The sequence below is a fragment of the Colias croceus genome, chromosome 2 (assembly GCF_905220415.1).
Source record: "Colias croceus chromosome 2, ilColCroc2.1".
Taxonomy (NCBI): Eukaryota; Metazoa; Arthropoda; class Insecta; order Lepidoptera; family Pieridae; genus Colias; species Colias croceus.
Window position 1 is genome coordinate 4,573,890 of NC_059538.1, and position 15,816 is coordinate 4,589,705.

Below are 15,816 nucleotides of genomic sequence, written 5' to 3' on the forward strand. Positions count from 1 at the left end.
AATAAATCCTGTGAATGAATCAACATATTTAACAGATGCTATGAGCAGTGAGCTGGCAACACTGCGTGTTTTAGATTTCATACGAGTCATAGCGCATGTTGAAATGAGAAAATTGACTGAGGAGCGTCAACATATTTTAATCAAAGTTTCCAGTAACATTGTTGATCAACAAACTGAACAAATCCTTAGAAATGAAAACGAATTACAAAGGTCGAAGCACAGCTTCATCACAGGTTTGCCATCTGGTAAAAATAATGAACATCTACAAGCTAAATATCAAAGAATAAAATAATTTTTCAGACAATTTTGACCTATTTCTAATTATTTTAGAATCCATTTAAGTTCTGTCGAGTTGTTGTGACAATTATATTATTATGTACGTAGTACATATCTGTCAACTGTGTTATTACCCTCTGGCAATCCGTTGTATACATAATACAACTTCAATTGAAACCAGTGTTCGGAACCGTACAATAATTATTGTACAAACACGATAATTTTGTGCCTACGTACGATGTACGATAGCATAGTATTATCGTGCGATAATTTCTATCATGCAAAATTCTCGAATTTATATTATTTCACCCATACAAATATGAAATTTTGACGTGTTTCATATCGAACTTTCATGGGAACAGTGAAATTTTGGGTATTTACCCAATGGGTTTCAGTGACCTGTTGATTTGACAGCAGTAGTTTAAAAAAGATTAACTGTAGAGAACTTGCATACCTATCAATATTACAATTTATATGATTTATTTATTTATAATTGACTTTATCCTAAAAACACAATAATTTCTATCCAAATATGCTAAATTTACGATAATTTTACGCCCCTGGTACAATAATCGGTTCGCTTCAGGTTGCTAACACTGATTGAAACCAATATTGAAACGAAGCAGTACAAATTGCGCGCTGCATGCTTTCCGTTGCGCGCGAAATTCAAAATTGTATTGAGCATAATTTTACTCAACTTCGAAGTACGAACTACGAACAGAGTGATCGCTAAGGAAACTGTATAAGGATGGGAGCTTTTGAAAATAAACAGGAAGTACATAACAGAGATTATATATTTATTGCAAGGTCATGCTTATTTTTAAAGAAGATGGAAAGGGTACATAGTTAAATATTAAACTTGTTTTACGCATGCGTGTATCTATCAGCTGATCGTGGTCCGCCCTTAGATACTATTGCCTCAGTGTAGCTCCAAAATAGTGTAAAATTATATGATAGGTAATCCAAAATGATTTCCCATGCAATAATATCATTATTAAGTTTTTAAAATTATGATGCCATTAAAGTAATAGTTAATTATTATATTGTACCAATAACTACTAGAAAAATGAAAGCAGCAGCAATGTCCGTGTGGATTTTTATAAATTTATTATGTTTTGGAATGTGCGGTTATTTATATTTAATCTGGTCGCAATATTGGATGAGTATAGAAAGGCAAAGGCTGTTTAGTGAATCTCAAGTAAATGTTCAAAGAAGAAGTTCCCGTTTACATTTTCAAGAAACATATCCTGATAAAATTAGTTTCCATCAATTGTTTAATCAGTCACTGTTTAGTGATGCATTTCGGAAGTCACGAAGGTCAGTGGTTCTCAAGACTAATCAGTTTGTACAATCTAGTAAACAGAAAGTTACATCAGATCGACCGTCCGTTAATATTATTCTTAAAAGCCACGGTAGACCAAGGTTTCCTAATATACACAAACCTATTTTAGAATTTGATAGTGATAAATATGAATGTGCCGATTTTGGAACCTCAGAATGTGACGATCAAACAAGAGAATTCAAAGAGTTGTTATTGAAGGAATTCCATCGAGTGCTGATGAGCGATAGCAAAATATTTACGTCAGGATTAGATAGTCAGAATACGTACGATGTTAAATACGAGAGGGGAAGTTCGAGGAAGAATACACGAAAAGAAATATTGTGTGCACTGAGAGATGTTGATGTAACAACTGTGACTGCTAATGATGAACCGTTTGCAAGCCATGGATATCATATTCCTAAATTTCCTTTGCAAGAACACCGATCTTTCAATATGTGTGCTGTCGTAACAAGTGCCGGAGCATTGAGAAATTCTAGATTTGGCGAATTTATAGGTAGGTCAATAATTTATGAAACTGTTAATACACTCTTTATACTTATAGTTTTGTCTATGCAGTAAACTTTAAGATTATCGTTTTGTGTGTGAAGTGGGTACATATTAACTTATTAGCTACCTATATTGTTAGATATCGAGACCAGATCGAACTTGACTATCGAAAGACCCATGACTATTTTTAATTCAATTAATTTTAATCCATTTTTTTATAAATAATTTTATATAGATTACTTTGTATTAGCATATTGAGCAGCTTCTCTACAAAGTTCATCAGCAGATTTACAGATACCTAGCGTTCAATGAACAAATTATGCTTATTGATGCAGATGAACACGTGGCTCGGCCATGACGTAGACAATAATTATATATATAATTAATAATCACTAGAAATACTGGTTATGAATCACGAGCACTAATAAATGATTTAAGTATTCCACGACTGCAATAAATAGTGAATAAAATATGTGATCAAATTCTTGATACACGTAACTAGGTACATACATAAGTATTTATGTATTTTTCTGACCCAGAATTATTTTTAAACGATTAGTAATTAAGAATTCAGAATTATTTTTAAAAGTGCCGACAAACTCTGAAACCGGAAATTAAAAACTAACTGAAGCAGTAAGTCTTTACCTACTTTTATCATGTTTAAAAATCTTTACGTGTTAATCAACGATCTAGTTAAGATCACATTTCAGGGTACAGTAATGGTAATTGTTTCGCACCACCATTTCGCGGAACTAAGCCGGTGCAGGCACTTTGATGATTCACAGGTTTATTAAAATCAATTGTTTCAATCCAGATTCTACACACACACAAATTCCACGAGAATCGGTCGAGCCACTTCAGGGGAGTTTAAATAAACATTCTAAAAATATAAGCCCAATAAAGGGTCTAAAAATCTCGTGAACTCTTTATGATTTATAATAGAACTAGCGGTCCGCCCCGGCTTCGCCCGTGGTACATATTCACGTTTTCTCTACATAAGAAAATAAAGAACCATCCTCGAACTTCAAGGAATATTATAAAAAAATAATTAACGAAATCGGTTCAGCCGTTCTCAAGTTATGCGCTTACCAACACATTTTGGGATTCATTTTTATATTATAGACTAGCGGTCCGCCCCGGCTTCGCCCGTGGTACATTTTTACGTTTTCTCTCCATAAGAACCATCCTCGTACTTCAAGAAATGTAATAAAAAAAAGAATTAACGAAAGCGGTTCAGTTGTTCTCGAGTTATGCGCTTACCAACACATTTTGCGATTCATTTTTATTTTTTATATTATAGATTATAATATTATGTTAAATGTCACCATGTGTTAGGTATACAGGCAGCTGTTGCTACAGCAATGCTTATTAAAATTGGTAAAATGGTACACCATTGCTTGTTAAAATAATTGTAAGTACCTATCTATCGTTAACAATCAACATCATACTTCCAGCCGGTCTTTGCATAAGTCATAATTTCTTCAGCGAAGATAAGAAGTAGCTCTGCGTTCGAAACGTAGTGTTTTAGCAATATTTATGTAAATTTAGTGGTCGTAGTAGGTGTGACTATGTGTGCCGTGTGGCGATGGGTGATCGACCGTTGTGCAGTTATCGCATCGGATCTTGGCTTTGTGAAGGCATTGTCATGCACAACGAGCAGCTTTCGAAGAACGGCCCAAATCGTATGCGAATTACAGAATGTTAGTATCGCTTACTCATATGATGCTAATAAATAGGATCGTGATATTGCACATATTGTAATGAGGTAAAATCGTCTGCTACAACCATTGATATGGGTTTCTTTAATACATAACTATATCAATGACTAAAATCCATCTAATTTGATTTTCTAAAGTATGTTATGTGTTTATTAAAACCAACTAAGTATATAGTAGTCCACTGAAACTTCGCCCGTTACGTTACGTTATGTTTACGTTTTCTCTCCATAAGAACCAGCCTCGTAGTTCAAGGAATATTATAAAAAAATAATTATCAGACCAAGAGAAATATGGATTCATTTTTATAAATTAAGTTGAGATTATCAGTTATGCAGGAAATGTTCGCCAAGTCTTCTTGTTCGATTTTCTGATAATTATTATTTAATTTACAAGATATATCAATCACTGTTGTGAGAAGTAGGAAGTAAGTAATCAAATATTAATAAAATACTGAATATTTTTGATATTTATTGTTGGAAATATTATTATACACAATATTATTATTCTCTTCTCCATAATACTCGGGTACCACCAGAAGGACGGTACCCGGATCTTTGGAAGGCTTACGTGGGGACACGGATCCAACACGCAGAGGGCCTTTCGAGACTTTTAATGTGTTGTGGGACACCAGCCGCAGCCTGCCCATGACTGCACTATAGAGATACAGCCCTAGGCAGTCCGCGGCCGATGTAGGACTATTGCAGGGTATGGAAATTTAATAATTGGGCTATGGATTGGGATGCTAAATGGACTGGTACTGGGGACTATGGGAAACTATGGCACCTGCCTTTCTACTAAAAGAAAGTAAAAATATGTTGGCAGGTAGTGACTCGCCCTCTCACTGTATGGGCCCCCGAAATAAGTCGCTGCAATATTGCGACAAGGGGGCAACATATTGTGAGCAGCTAAGGGTGGAGAGGCGTCCCTGGACTTTAAACGACGATCACGCGCTCCCTGATGGTCCAGCATCACGTGCCCACTCGCCACTTACGCTTCGCTTCCACCCTTCGAGCTAAAAGCTCTCGCGACTCCACTCTCCTCTGTCCTCGTCAGGCTTCACTCCGACCGGCCGGTGAAGGCAAGCCGGAGATGAAGTCAGGGGCCTCCACTCGGTTCCCGCGGGGTCGCTATTCCCCGACACCCCGCCACAAGGTGTCCTGCGGGTTGGCTGATTGCACGGGTGGGATATCTATTATCACGTAAACAATAGATATCCCAACCGTGGGCGATGGGGTCGTCACATCCCTACGCCCTTATACATAATATTATTATTAAAAGTCATAAGTCAAGCAAATTACTTACCGAGTTCTAATGTGGGTACCTTCTATTATGAGTTTATTTTCAAGATAATATTATGATGTATATTCCCAACGTACAATCTTCTTCTAATATATAAAAATCAATGCCACTTTTCGTTGTAATTCCATAACTCGAGAACGGCTGAACCGATTTCGATAATTCTTTTTTTATTATATTCCTTGAAGTACGAGGATGGTTCTTATGTAGAGAAAACGTAAACATGTACCACGGGCGAAGCCGGGGCGGACCGCTAGTAATATATATAAATCTCGTGTCACAATGTTTGTCCTCAATGGACTCCTAAACCACTTAACCGATTATAATAAAATTCGCACACCATGTGCAGTTCGATCCAACTTGAGAGATAGGATAGTTTAAACATGTAGGTACCACGGGCGAAGCCGGGGCGGACCACTAGTATGTATATATGTAACTCCCAACCTCATGATATTCATGACTTTATTTTCTGCATTTATTATTCGAAGACAGTTTACTATTTAAAAGTCCAGGAGCTCTATTTTTTCTGACCGCCCATTAAAATTTATGAGCAAAAGCGCTGATACGATACATATTGTTGTATGAAATTATGGGGAAATAATTTTGCACAATTTCCATTCATTCTAATATATATAAATCTCGTGTCACAATGTTTGTCCTCAATGGACTCCTAAACCACTTAACCGATTATAATAAAATTCGCACACCATGTGCAGTTCGATCCAACTTGAGGGATAGGATAGTTTAAACATGTAGGTACCACGGGCGAAGCCGGGGCGGACCACTTGTATGTATATATGTAACTCCCAACCTCATGATATTCATGACTTTATTTTCTGCATTTATTATTCGAAGACAGTTTACTATTTAAAAGTTCAGGAGCTCTATTTTTTCTGACCGCCCATTAAAATTTATGAGCAAAAGCGCTGATACGATACGTACATATTGTTGTATGAAATTACGGGGAAATAATTTTGCACAATTTCCATTCATGTTTAAATTAATATTCGATATAATTATGCGAATACCAGTAAGGTATGTGGAATGTCTTGTTATGCGCAGATGGGTTGATTTATTCATGATTATCACGATCTAAGCCCTCAGAAATGCACGGCCATCGGATATGCTGTTATGGTAGTTGGAAACAAATGATACGGCGCCATTGGCGGCGCCAGAGTCTTATTTATGTAAAATTAGTGTGTTTATATAAGACAAATCAGAATAAGTCAGAATAAGGCCGGAATCATACTTGCTTTTATTCGGGGCGTTTTGATGCAGGTTTTTTTTTACATAATAACTGTACGAAATCAGATATGCACATACCTACTTACCTACCTATGTTATAAAATGTTCCCTAATCCTACTTGTAGAGACTTTATTACCTACCTTTTAAGCGGACTCATGTTGATGGAATTTCACTTATTTCGATGATATTTTAATTATTTTGAAATAAAAATTGCGTCTGGCACCTATATAACAACGAAAAAAACGTCTTGCAATAAAAAATGTATGTCTAATGGATCTATCTAAAGGCAAACGATTAAAAATTACGCGTTAAAAAATGACTTTAAATTAAGGATATTTTCCTGTGCAGATAAGATGCGCACTATTAAACGCAACCACTGCGGCCAGCCAGACAGCCCGGACTGTAACCGAAATAGCAAGAGGAACAGCATATCAAAGAACCAACTATACTAAAATGCTCACTTGTCAACGTTGCTACCTCCTAGAATAATAGTAAAGTTACGAACGCGAAGTTCAGCGATTGAATAAAAATTAACCTTTCATTTCACTCAACATTGTTTCGTTATCCTGTAAGAGTTCTGCAATTTATTAAAATCTAATTCTAATCTATCTATTCTAATTCTATTAAAATCTATATATATAAAACTCAAAGGTGACTGATATAGTGATCTATCAACGCACAGCCCAAACCACTGGACGTATCGGGCTGAAATTTGGCATGCAGGTAGATGTTAGGACGTAGGCATCCGCTAAGAAATCATAGGAAAGTCGTGGGCGGAAGCTAGTGGTTAATAAAAATATTTAACATTTATATGTAGAGGTGCCTGAAATTCAGAATGTTTATTTCATGTTTAAAAAAATTTAAAAAAGAGCGTCTCCGTAAAATTAATCCTGGATTTTTCTTAATAATTGACGCTTTTTATTACGCACTTTTATAAAGTAAGAGTAGAATCACAGAATACATAATAGTAGCTAAACGCTAGTAAGTAGAATAGAGAAATTGTCCTTCCTTTGATGTATTTATTATGTGACGTATTGATAGTAGGTTGTGTAGTAATTTAGTAGTCATTACAGCTGTTATTTATTTATTTATTTAACACTTTATTGTGCAAGAAACAAAATATACATAAAGGTTACAATAACAAAAAAATAAAGAAGCACAATACACTGATCTCTGCCAGACAACCACGTTAATAACATTATTAGGTACGTCACGACCTATAGGTACCTAACTGTTTGTCACTAACACTGCCTCTAAAATCAGTAAGGTAAACCTCGTTCACTTTTCCATAAAACTCGTTTCCAGAGTACGCAAATCACTTACGTAGGTACGGCACACAAAAATGAGGTTTACGATGAATCATTTCACAAATAATTTTATTTAAGTTTCATCGTATTAGTCACCGCAACCGCATGCTTGGTCTTTGTCCTTTCTCGAAAGCTGTGATAAATTATAGCCTAGGCATCAAACACGTGCCTCAACATTTATTACGAATAAAAAATTGTTTGGAACATACATTGTTGGACATACATGAGCTGCCTTCTCATGAATTTTACTGCCTTGCCTCTTTACCTTTGAAATATGCTACGTAAATAATGACGTACCTTAAATTCCTAGCATCGACATTTGTCATGAATAAAATATAACTAGTTATGTACAGCCTTAAATTAATAAATTTTAATAGTAATTAGTGATTAATGTAATTTAGATGCAAGTTATTTCTTTGATGTAATCCTTTGATTCAATTAGTGTATGGGTAATTAATATTTGTATTGCGATTTTCAATGTAGGTATACTCACATGGAATAGGAATTAGCTAGTAGGTACATAGGTACCTATTAAGTAGTGCAATAATTTGAGTCAGTAAGTACCTAAATATTAATAAATAGATACGAAATGGACATTTTTATATCTATATTTTTTGTATTTACCAATATTCCAAATTCCAATTAATGCTTATAGGATATTCACAATTGATGCATTTGTCTTATAAGTTTTCGAAGAAGTGATATGGTCTCTTCATTATTTACAGTGAGTTCTTGTTAATTGGAAGCAATGTCATACGGTCACGTACCCTCGCACGATTTATTTGACTTTAGGATCAGCGTTTCGACTACAAGCACTTTCCTTAGTTTTTAATATTGTAATATCATCCACATTTAATAGATATTATTTAGAAATTGTATAAGTTTTAGGTAACTTCTAATTTTGTAATTGTAGGTGTCTGTTAGGTATAAACGCAATTTAATAAAACTTTATCAATTGCTTCAACAACGTTATTGCACAATTTATAAAAAATTGAAAAACTATAATTTGCTACATAATTGCACCAATCTATCGGCTGCAATTACCTCGTGTCAAAGATTATTAGATTAGGTATTTATTTGTTATAGGTATTATGTTTTTTTTTTCAATTTGTTCGGAAAACAAAATGGCTAAAGTTCTAGAGTAGGTAATTAAGATGTATAACAAATGTCACAAATGGTGACGATTTCTGCACACAATAGAATTGCTTCAGACAATTAAAACCATTAATAATGTATCACAAACATTATTTAACGGTTTCATCGTTAGCTTTGATTTGTGCCATTTTAAACTGTCGTCTTCCACGTGGTATTATTAATAATTATTAAGTACCTATTGATTTCACTTGTAGGTATTAAAACTAACAATTATAAGTAATAGATATTATTTGTTTGCTTAAACACAATCTCGTACACTGTACACGTAGTACAACAGTACAGTACAGTACACGTACATATTTAAATAGTTAGATATATTTATTAATTATTTATTTATTGTACTTCTAACTACTTACTTCAGGATAATCTTATGGTGGTTTGTTACTAAAAATAAAACTGTTTGTATTGTATCTAAGACTTCATAATATGCTGAAATTAAGCTTCATAGCTGTATTTCTTAAAATTTAAAGTAACTGAATTCCAGCGAAATCTAAAGTTATATTAACTATCAATATACCTAGGAATAATCACCCCCGCACCACCTCCAAACAATTAATTTTATAAAACGGCTATAAAATATGTAACAATAAAAGAGAACGCTATCAGATCGTATTTAAGTACAATTATCAACAAATCAAGAACATAGGTCAAGGATAAGTTCTATAAGAAAAAAGTGAACGTTTCCCTCAATAATAGATAATAATCAAATGTAATTATAAAGTCTTTTATTGTTAATCGCGTTGTTTACTTCCATTGTTCCGCTTTCTTGCAAGGTACTGCATGTGTGGATTCTTAATTTTATTCTCTAAGTAAAAAACGCAACAATGCCACTAATTAAATTTAAAATATAACGATAATCAAACCCGATGTTATTACGAAATTGATTTATTGTTGTTTTCAACGAATGATACTTTTATTGAAGTTTAATTTATGAGTGCAAATGAAATAATACTCTATTCGTGTGAAATAATAGGAATAGCGATTTGCGATCGTAAATTGTTATCAAAAGTTTGTAATATTATTTCGTCTCAGGATTTTACATCACATGCCAATTTCCTTTTTTCTCCTATATTTTGTCGGAAGCATCTGGGTAGAGCTATGCTAAAAACACCGTTTACAATTCTGAAGCGTGTACTTTATATTAATCTTTTAGTATGAAAAGTTACAAACCCCTTATTTTTGACAAAATGTAAAAAAAAAAAAAAAACAATTTAAAATTTCAGATTCACACGATATGGTGCTCAGGTTCAACAACGCGCCAACTGAAAATTATACTGAAGATGTGGGATCTAAAACTACCTTTCGTATCCTTAACTCGCAAGTAAGTGCTATTTTTAATATCAAACTCTCATAATTATTTCTTAGAAATCATTTAATATCTACAAAAAGCTGAAAATATTTTTCAAATTTCCACATTTTTCATAAATACTTTAATTATGTACAAGATGTTATCAATTATTTAAAATCAAATAACGCATGTATCTAAAATTTTTAGTTATTCATACAAAATTAAAGATATATTTAATTTACAGGTTGTAGCAAAGCCAGAATTTCGATTTCTGGAAAATTCCCTTTACAAAAATGTATCTATACTAATTTGGGATCCAGCGAATTTTTCCTCTAGTCTCCAAGACTGGTATGATCACCCAGATTTTCCACTATTTTCGGTGTATAAAAAGTAAGTATTCATATTATTATATTTGGTATTTTTTAGTATTAAAATAAGTCCACTTATTTTAGAAATTTGCGTTAATTATATTAGTTAAAATAAATACATGACCAATGAACAAATAATTTGACAGATATAGAAACTACACTAAAGCGTTTAAAACCGTTTATTTTTGTATCAAGTTTTTTGCCACCATTAAAAAAAAAATGTTTAAATAAATGATTATTTTTTTAGGTTGTTGAAGGAAAGGCCAAACGCTGACGTGCATTTACTTAACCCATTGGTCCTGTGGAAATTATGGACTGTACTACAAGATTCATCGCCCTACAGGCTGAGGCGAAATCCCCCATCTTCGGGTTTCATAGGTAGAGTTTTTGATGTTTTATGTCCATTCACAAATTACGATTTATGATTTGTAAAATCTTTTTGAGGAGCTAACCATAAAAGTAAATACATACACTCAAAACGCTACCTTTTAATATACTTACTTGATTTTATTCAAATAATTAGTATTTTATTATTTTATAGAAGTAACAACATACAAATCGTAAGCTTATATTTTTATTAACTAGATATTCTCTTCACAATCGAGAGCGTTGGCATTGCGGCGATTACGAATAAACATCTACAATGACGATCGATTATAGATATTAGGCACTCTATACTATCGTGATTGCCTCTACTCGCCCAACGCTGTTGATTGTGAAGACGGCCCTTAACATAAGTCCTACAATTACAGTGGACAAATTATAATTTCCAGGTATCTGGTTCGCGCTCCACCGTTGCAACCGCGTCCGCGTGTTCGAGTACGTACCTTCAGTGCGTGCGACGCGACGTTGTCACTATTACCTCTCCAATGAGGACGCTGGCTGCACCCTCGGGGCTTGGCATCCTCTAGCACAGGAGAAGGCCTTGGCTGAGAAGATACGGGATAATTCTGATACGGATGTGTTTCAGAGAGGGTTTATTGATATACCAGGGTATGGGCGGGTGTGTGATGGATAGTATGAAAGAGTTACTTAGGTAATTTTGTTAATAGCAGGAATAGCATTATCTCTTTAATGAGGACGCTGGCTGTACTCTTGGTGTTTGTCATCCTCTAGCACAGGAGAAGGCCTTGGCTGAGAAGATACGGGATAATTCTGATACGGATGTGTTTCAGAGAGGGTATATTGATATACCGGGTTATGGACGGGTGTGTGATGGATAATAAGAAAGGATTAATAAGTTTTGTTTATAAAAGAAATAACATTCTTTGATCATGACACGTCTATGTTTTGTTTTAACTGTTTTTTGTCTTTATTTGGGTGTAGTCACTAAGCTCTATCGAATTATTTTATTTTATTATTGTCGGTAGAAGATGATTTAATATTTATGTAGATTTGGAACTTTGGGTCTCTATGTTGAATTCGTTAGTAGTAGCCCGGAGGTGGAGTTATGGCTTATGGCACTTCAAATAATATGGTTCAATCCTTATGAATGTCCAAGAAATGGTAGAATGTAAAATTAAGTCGATATTCGAAGAAATTTTCTTCTTTTGTTCAATATTGTAAGAAATAAAAGTACTGATCTTCGAGTATCTTACATCGTTGTTACAGTTTAATGTGTATGTAGATTTAAATACTTATTATTATTAAAGTAGTGTTGGAACTTTCATGTAGATATTATCTATACTGTATACAGGTATACTATTACAAAATATGTAAAGTTATCTCTAGAATAACACTACAATTAGGCACATCAAGACTAAGCTTTGTTCATATGTCTTCCATGAATATTTTATAATGTAGAATCTAGAATCATAGCTTTCTTACATTTGTTACATTTAAATATTTGATTATTATGATTATGTACCTACGAGTTTGGTCCATAGTAAATAATTGTTTATTAGTCAACTAATTTATGTTTGTTCTAGTCAATTTTGAAATAGAATCGTATAATAACCGATGGTAATTAATTCACAATAATACCGAAATTAAGAATTAAAATATCATACCTGAAATTAAAAGTCAAGGTTGCTAAGATTCAAAATTGTAAAATAATAAAGTTCGTTTGCTATATTTCTGTGTTTTGTATAATGTAATACTCATACATGTAGTGCTGTAATTTTGATTCATTTGGCAAGACTGTGACAATAAATGATTTACCAACTCCAATACAACTACTATTTTATTTCTCATGGCTATTAATTTGCATTTTAAATTTGCTTCGTATATTGTTCTTTTGCCATCCGTGTTGGTCGTAGCAACACAACATTTATCAGGAATAAATAATCGTTTGCGAATTCCACATACACGATTGAATACACGAAGGAAAATTATATTTAGAATGTTGTAAAATGTAAATTACCCAACTATCACTTGTATATAAATAAATATAGATTACATGTTTAAAATGCGTTATGCGTTGCTTTTTATATTCACGTTTTTTCCTGAATGATTATAATATACCCTGGAATTATGACACACAGGGTATTTGACAAAGGTAGCTACATACGTACAATGCGTTTGATAGTTTTAAATTATTCTAATTATGCAATGAGAAAGTCTTCATGAAAACCTAGGTACCTAAATTCATAAGATTAGACAACTTGTTCATCCAGTTATTTACACCAAGTTCTGATTGTACCACCTGTAACTTGAAGCACATTAAAAGGTACTTAAATCTTTATCAAAACAGGAACAAACATTTGGTTGTTATTTTATGAGATCCAAGTAAGGCCATGTCGGCCATGAAGTGCCCTCGTATCTTGTATTTTTAGCGATTCGTCGTGTGCTGGTCAGTAGGTGCTAGCAGAATACTGATATACGCTACACTAGCTGTTGATTAGTGATTCAACGCAAGCGCACGGAATTAGCGACATCCGAGATACGTACGCAGCTGATTTCAACCATACTGTACTATACGTTTCCTCACTCCAAACACATGTCATTAACATGCCAATTTTCAACCTAATGCCATTTATATGCGACTCGCTTAAAATTAGCGTGGAACAGCGAGGAGTAAATCATTTGCGAAGTTTTCCTATTGGGTTTTATTCGTTGTTTCTATGAATAATGGAATCTTGTAATTAGGATACTGTGTGGAAGATAATGAAGTCAGTATACCAGGAAATGTTGGATAGGTGCCTACTGCCTAGTCGATCCCCGAGCCTGGCCACGCTCCAATGATTGATGCCTTCTTATCTGCACGGTGATTACAAAGGTCTCATTATGTATTGTTTATATTAAGCGCTTCAATGTTTGTCTAAGACATTTTGTTTCTGTTTATTTATCTTAAAAAGCTTTACTTGCCTATTATTATATATCAAATCGCCTTTGGTTTGCTGAGTAGAGCCTACTTATTTAACGACTTACGTACCTACCTATCTAGGTATCTTCTTGTAATACCTATTTGGAAATTACTTTTTGATGAACTTAACATGAGATTAATTATAAATGATGAATCAAGTTTAAAATATTTTCAAAGATACATACATTAAAAAATAAAAATGAACATTTATAAGAAAAACCTTCATAGTAGATTTTTAAAAAGCGGAACCCTCCAAAAACACGTTTTATTTTATATTCATGACTCAATTGATATCACTTACAAGTTACAGTAACATTACTGCAATTCTTACGATGATTCATTCATTAATAATAAAACTTCCCGTAATTCATTTTTAATATTTGTTTTAATGATATAATTTCACTATTTCACATTAAACTTTAAGGTTAGATTAATTTTATGAAATTCAATTGAAAACATTTGCCTAACTCTCATTCAAAGTAATCAATTGAGTTTCAGTACCCTAAATTGTAATTCATAGAACTAATAGAAGCAAGAATGTACCTAATCGGTAATCAGGGATTCATCACGAGTTGTTCAGGATTTAACTTGTACGCGGAATTTTACTTCAGTAATAGATGGAAAGCTGATTTCTCTTTTTATTTTCATTTTTCCATTTGATATGCAATTCATAACATTTTGAGCAATTAAAACTACAATTAGCACAGATAATATAATACTATGCCTATACTAAAAGACTTTTTAAGCTATTGCATAGCTTCTATCGCGGGCCTTGAGCGCGGGGACCGAATCCAGAAATTCCGTAACGAAAAACCTCACGCTCCCCACTCCGACGGGCACGGAGGTGTGGCTTGAAGGCATAGCATGCAATAGCTTAACCGCGGCAGTCCCCGAGTGCCACACGTCTTTTTTTTCTTAAATACTTACGTCATAAATCATATTGATTGAAAGTAATTTGGAAATTGGCATCTCTTTTTGCCTCTTTTTGCATCCTCATTTGTATTTTAATTAACTTTCACATATTATATAAATTAAATATTTAATAAAAATTTAATGAACAATTTCATTCATGAAACCGATGACATGTTCACTCTAAATAAAAAATCTAAATTCAGTTCTATTAGTCTGTACCAATTACCAAAATCTTTCAAGTGCGGTGAGTCTTAACACCGTTCTGAAACTGGACCATTTAATACTAGGAAAACGCTATGGAGTTGACTCATATAATTAAAGTGGCACACACTACACAGAGCGCGTCAATACAATCTACTACATATAATAATATGTACTTACAGTTTCAATCAGTGAACATTGTACTGTGAAGGGGGAAAATACAAGTAGTAACAAGAATGTTACAATATATTAGATACCATACGGCATGCCATGATTCAAGAATCTTTAGGAAATTTCGTTTTTGGGACACTGTGGTCTGTGGTACAATGATTCACAGCTTATTGCGGAGGCAGTAACAACGATCCTTCCGCATTTTTCTTAGGTAACATATTTTACATACATATTCTAACATGTTGTAGAGATTTTTTTTTTATATTAAAGTACATCCCCGTAGGTATATATTTCTAGTTTCTACTGAACTGAAGCGTAGAGATTTTCAGGAGCTTATACATATATTTGTATCGGTTAGAGTTGCATAGAGGTATTGGTAAGATAATACGAGAGAGTGAGGTAGACACATTATCGTCTATTTGTGTATGCTTAGAAATATACATTTAATTCATTTTAAATTGGAATTTAGTATCGGAATCCTAGCATTATAAACAATAGCGTTTCACTTTCTCAATGTGAACAATGATATCATCCAAATAGCCAGGACGTTAATATTTATCTAATCCTTTATTACATTTGAAGGAAAGGAAGGAAGTTATAGCAGACGTGCCAATTTCTTCTAACGGAGATGCATGAGTCACCGCATGCTCCACAGAATGGTCATTATTCATTGCTTTATGTAACACAACTGTTACAAAATTTACAGTTACAGTCTTGAACGTAAGTTCGACTTCCTTTGTTTCGCT

The 15,816-nt window shown here is 33.6% G+C and overlaps 1 protein-coding gene across 1 annotated transcript; it reads left to right on the plus strand.

Moving 5' to 3' along the window:
• The first annotated feature begins 922 nt into the window (after positions 1 to 922).
• On the plus strand, positions 923 to 12,798 carry LOC123705651 (beta-galactoside alpha-2,6-sialyltransferase 2). Its single transcript, XM_045654545.1, has 5 exons — positions 923 to 2,111; positions 10,050 to 10,147; positions 10,359 to 10,504; positions 10,730 to 10,860; positions 11,256 to 12,798. The coding sequence occupies exons 1-5, from the start codon at positions 1,343 to 1,345 to the stop codon at positions 11,498 to 11,500; spliced, it is 1,389 nt and encodes a 462-aa protein (XP_045510501.1). The 5' UTR covers positions 923 to 1,342; the 3' UTR covers positions 11,501 to 12,798.
• The last annotated feature ends 3,018 nt before the right edge of the window (positions 12,799 to 15,816 follow it).

Bases quoted from the DNA above. Each gene is read 5' to 3' on its own strand.
- LOC123705651 (XM_045654545.1), top strand. From the start codon at position 1,343: ATGAAAGCAGCAGCAATGTCCGTGTGGATTTTTATAAATTTATTATGT. The intron at 10,505-10,729 runs GTAAGTATTCAT...TTATTTTTTTAG, and splicing joins CTATTTTCGGTGTATAAAAA to GTTGTTGAAGGAAAGGCCAA. The intron at 10,861-11,255 runs GTAGAGTTTTTG...TATAATTTCCAG, and splicing joins CCCATCTTCGGGTTTCATAG to GTATCTGGTTCGCGCTCCAC.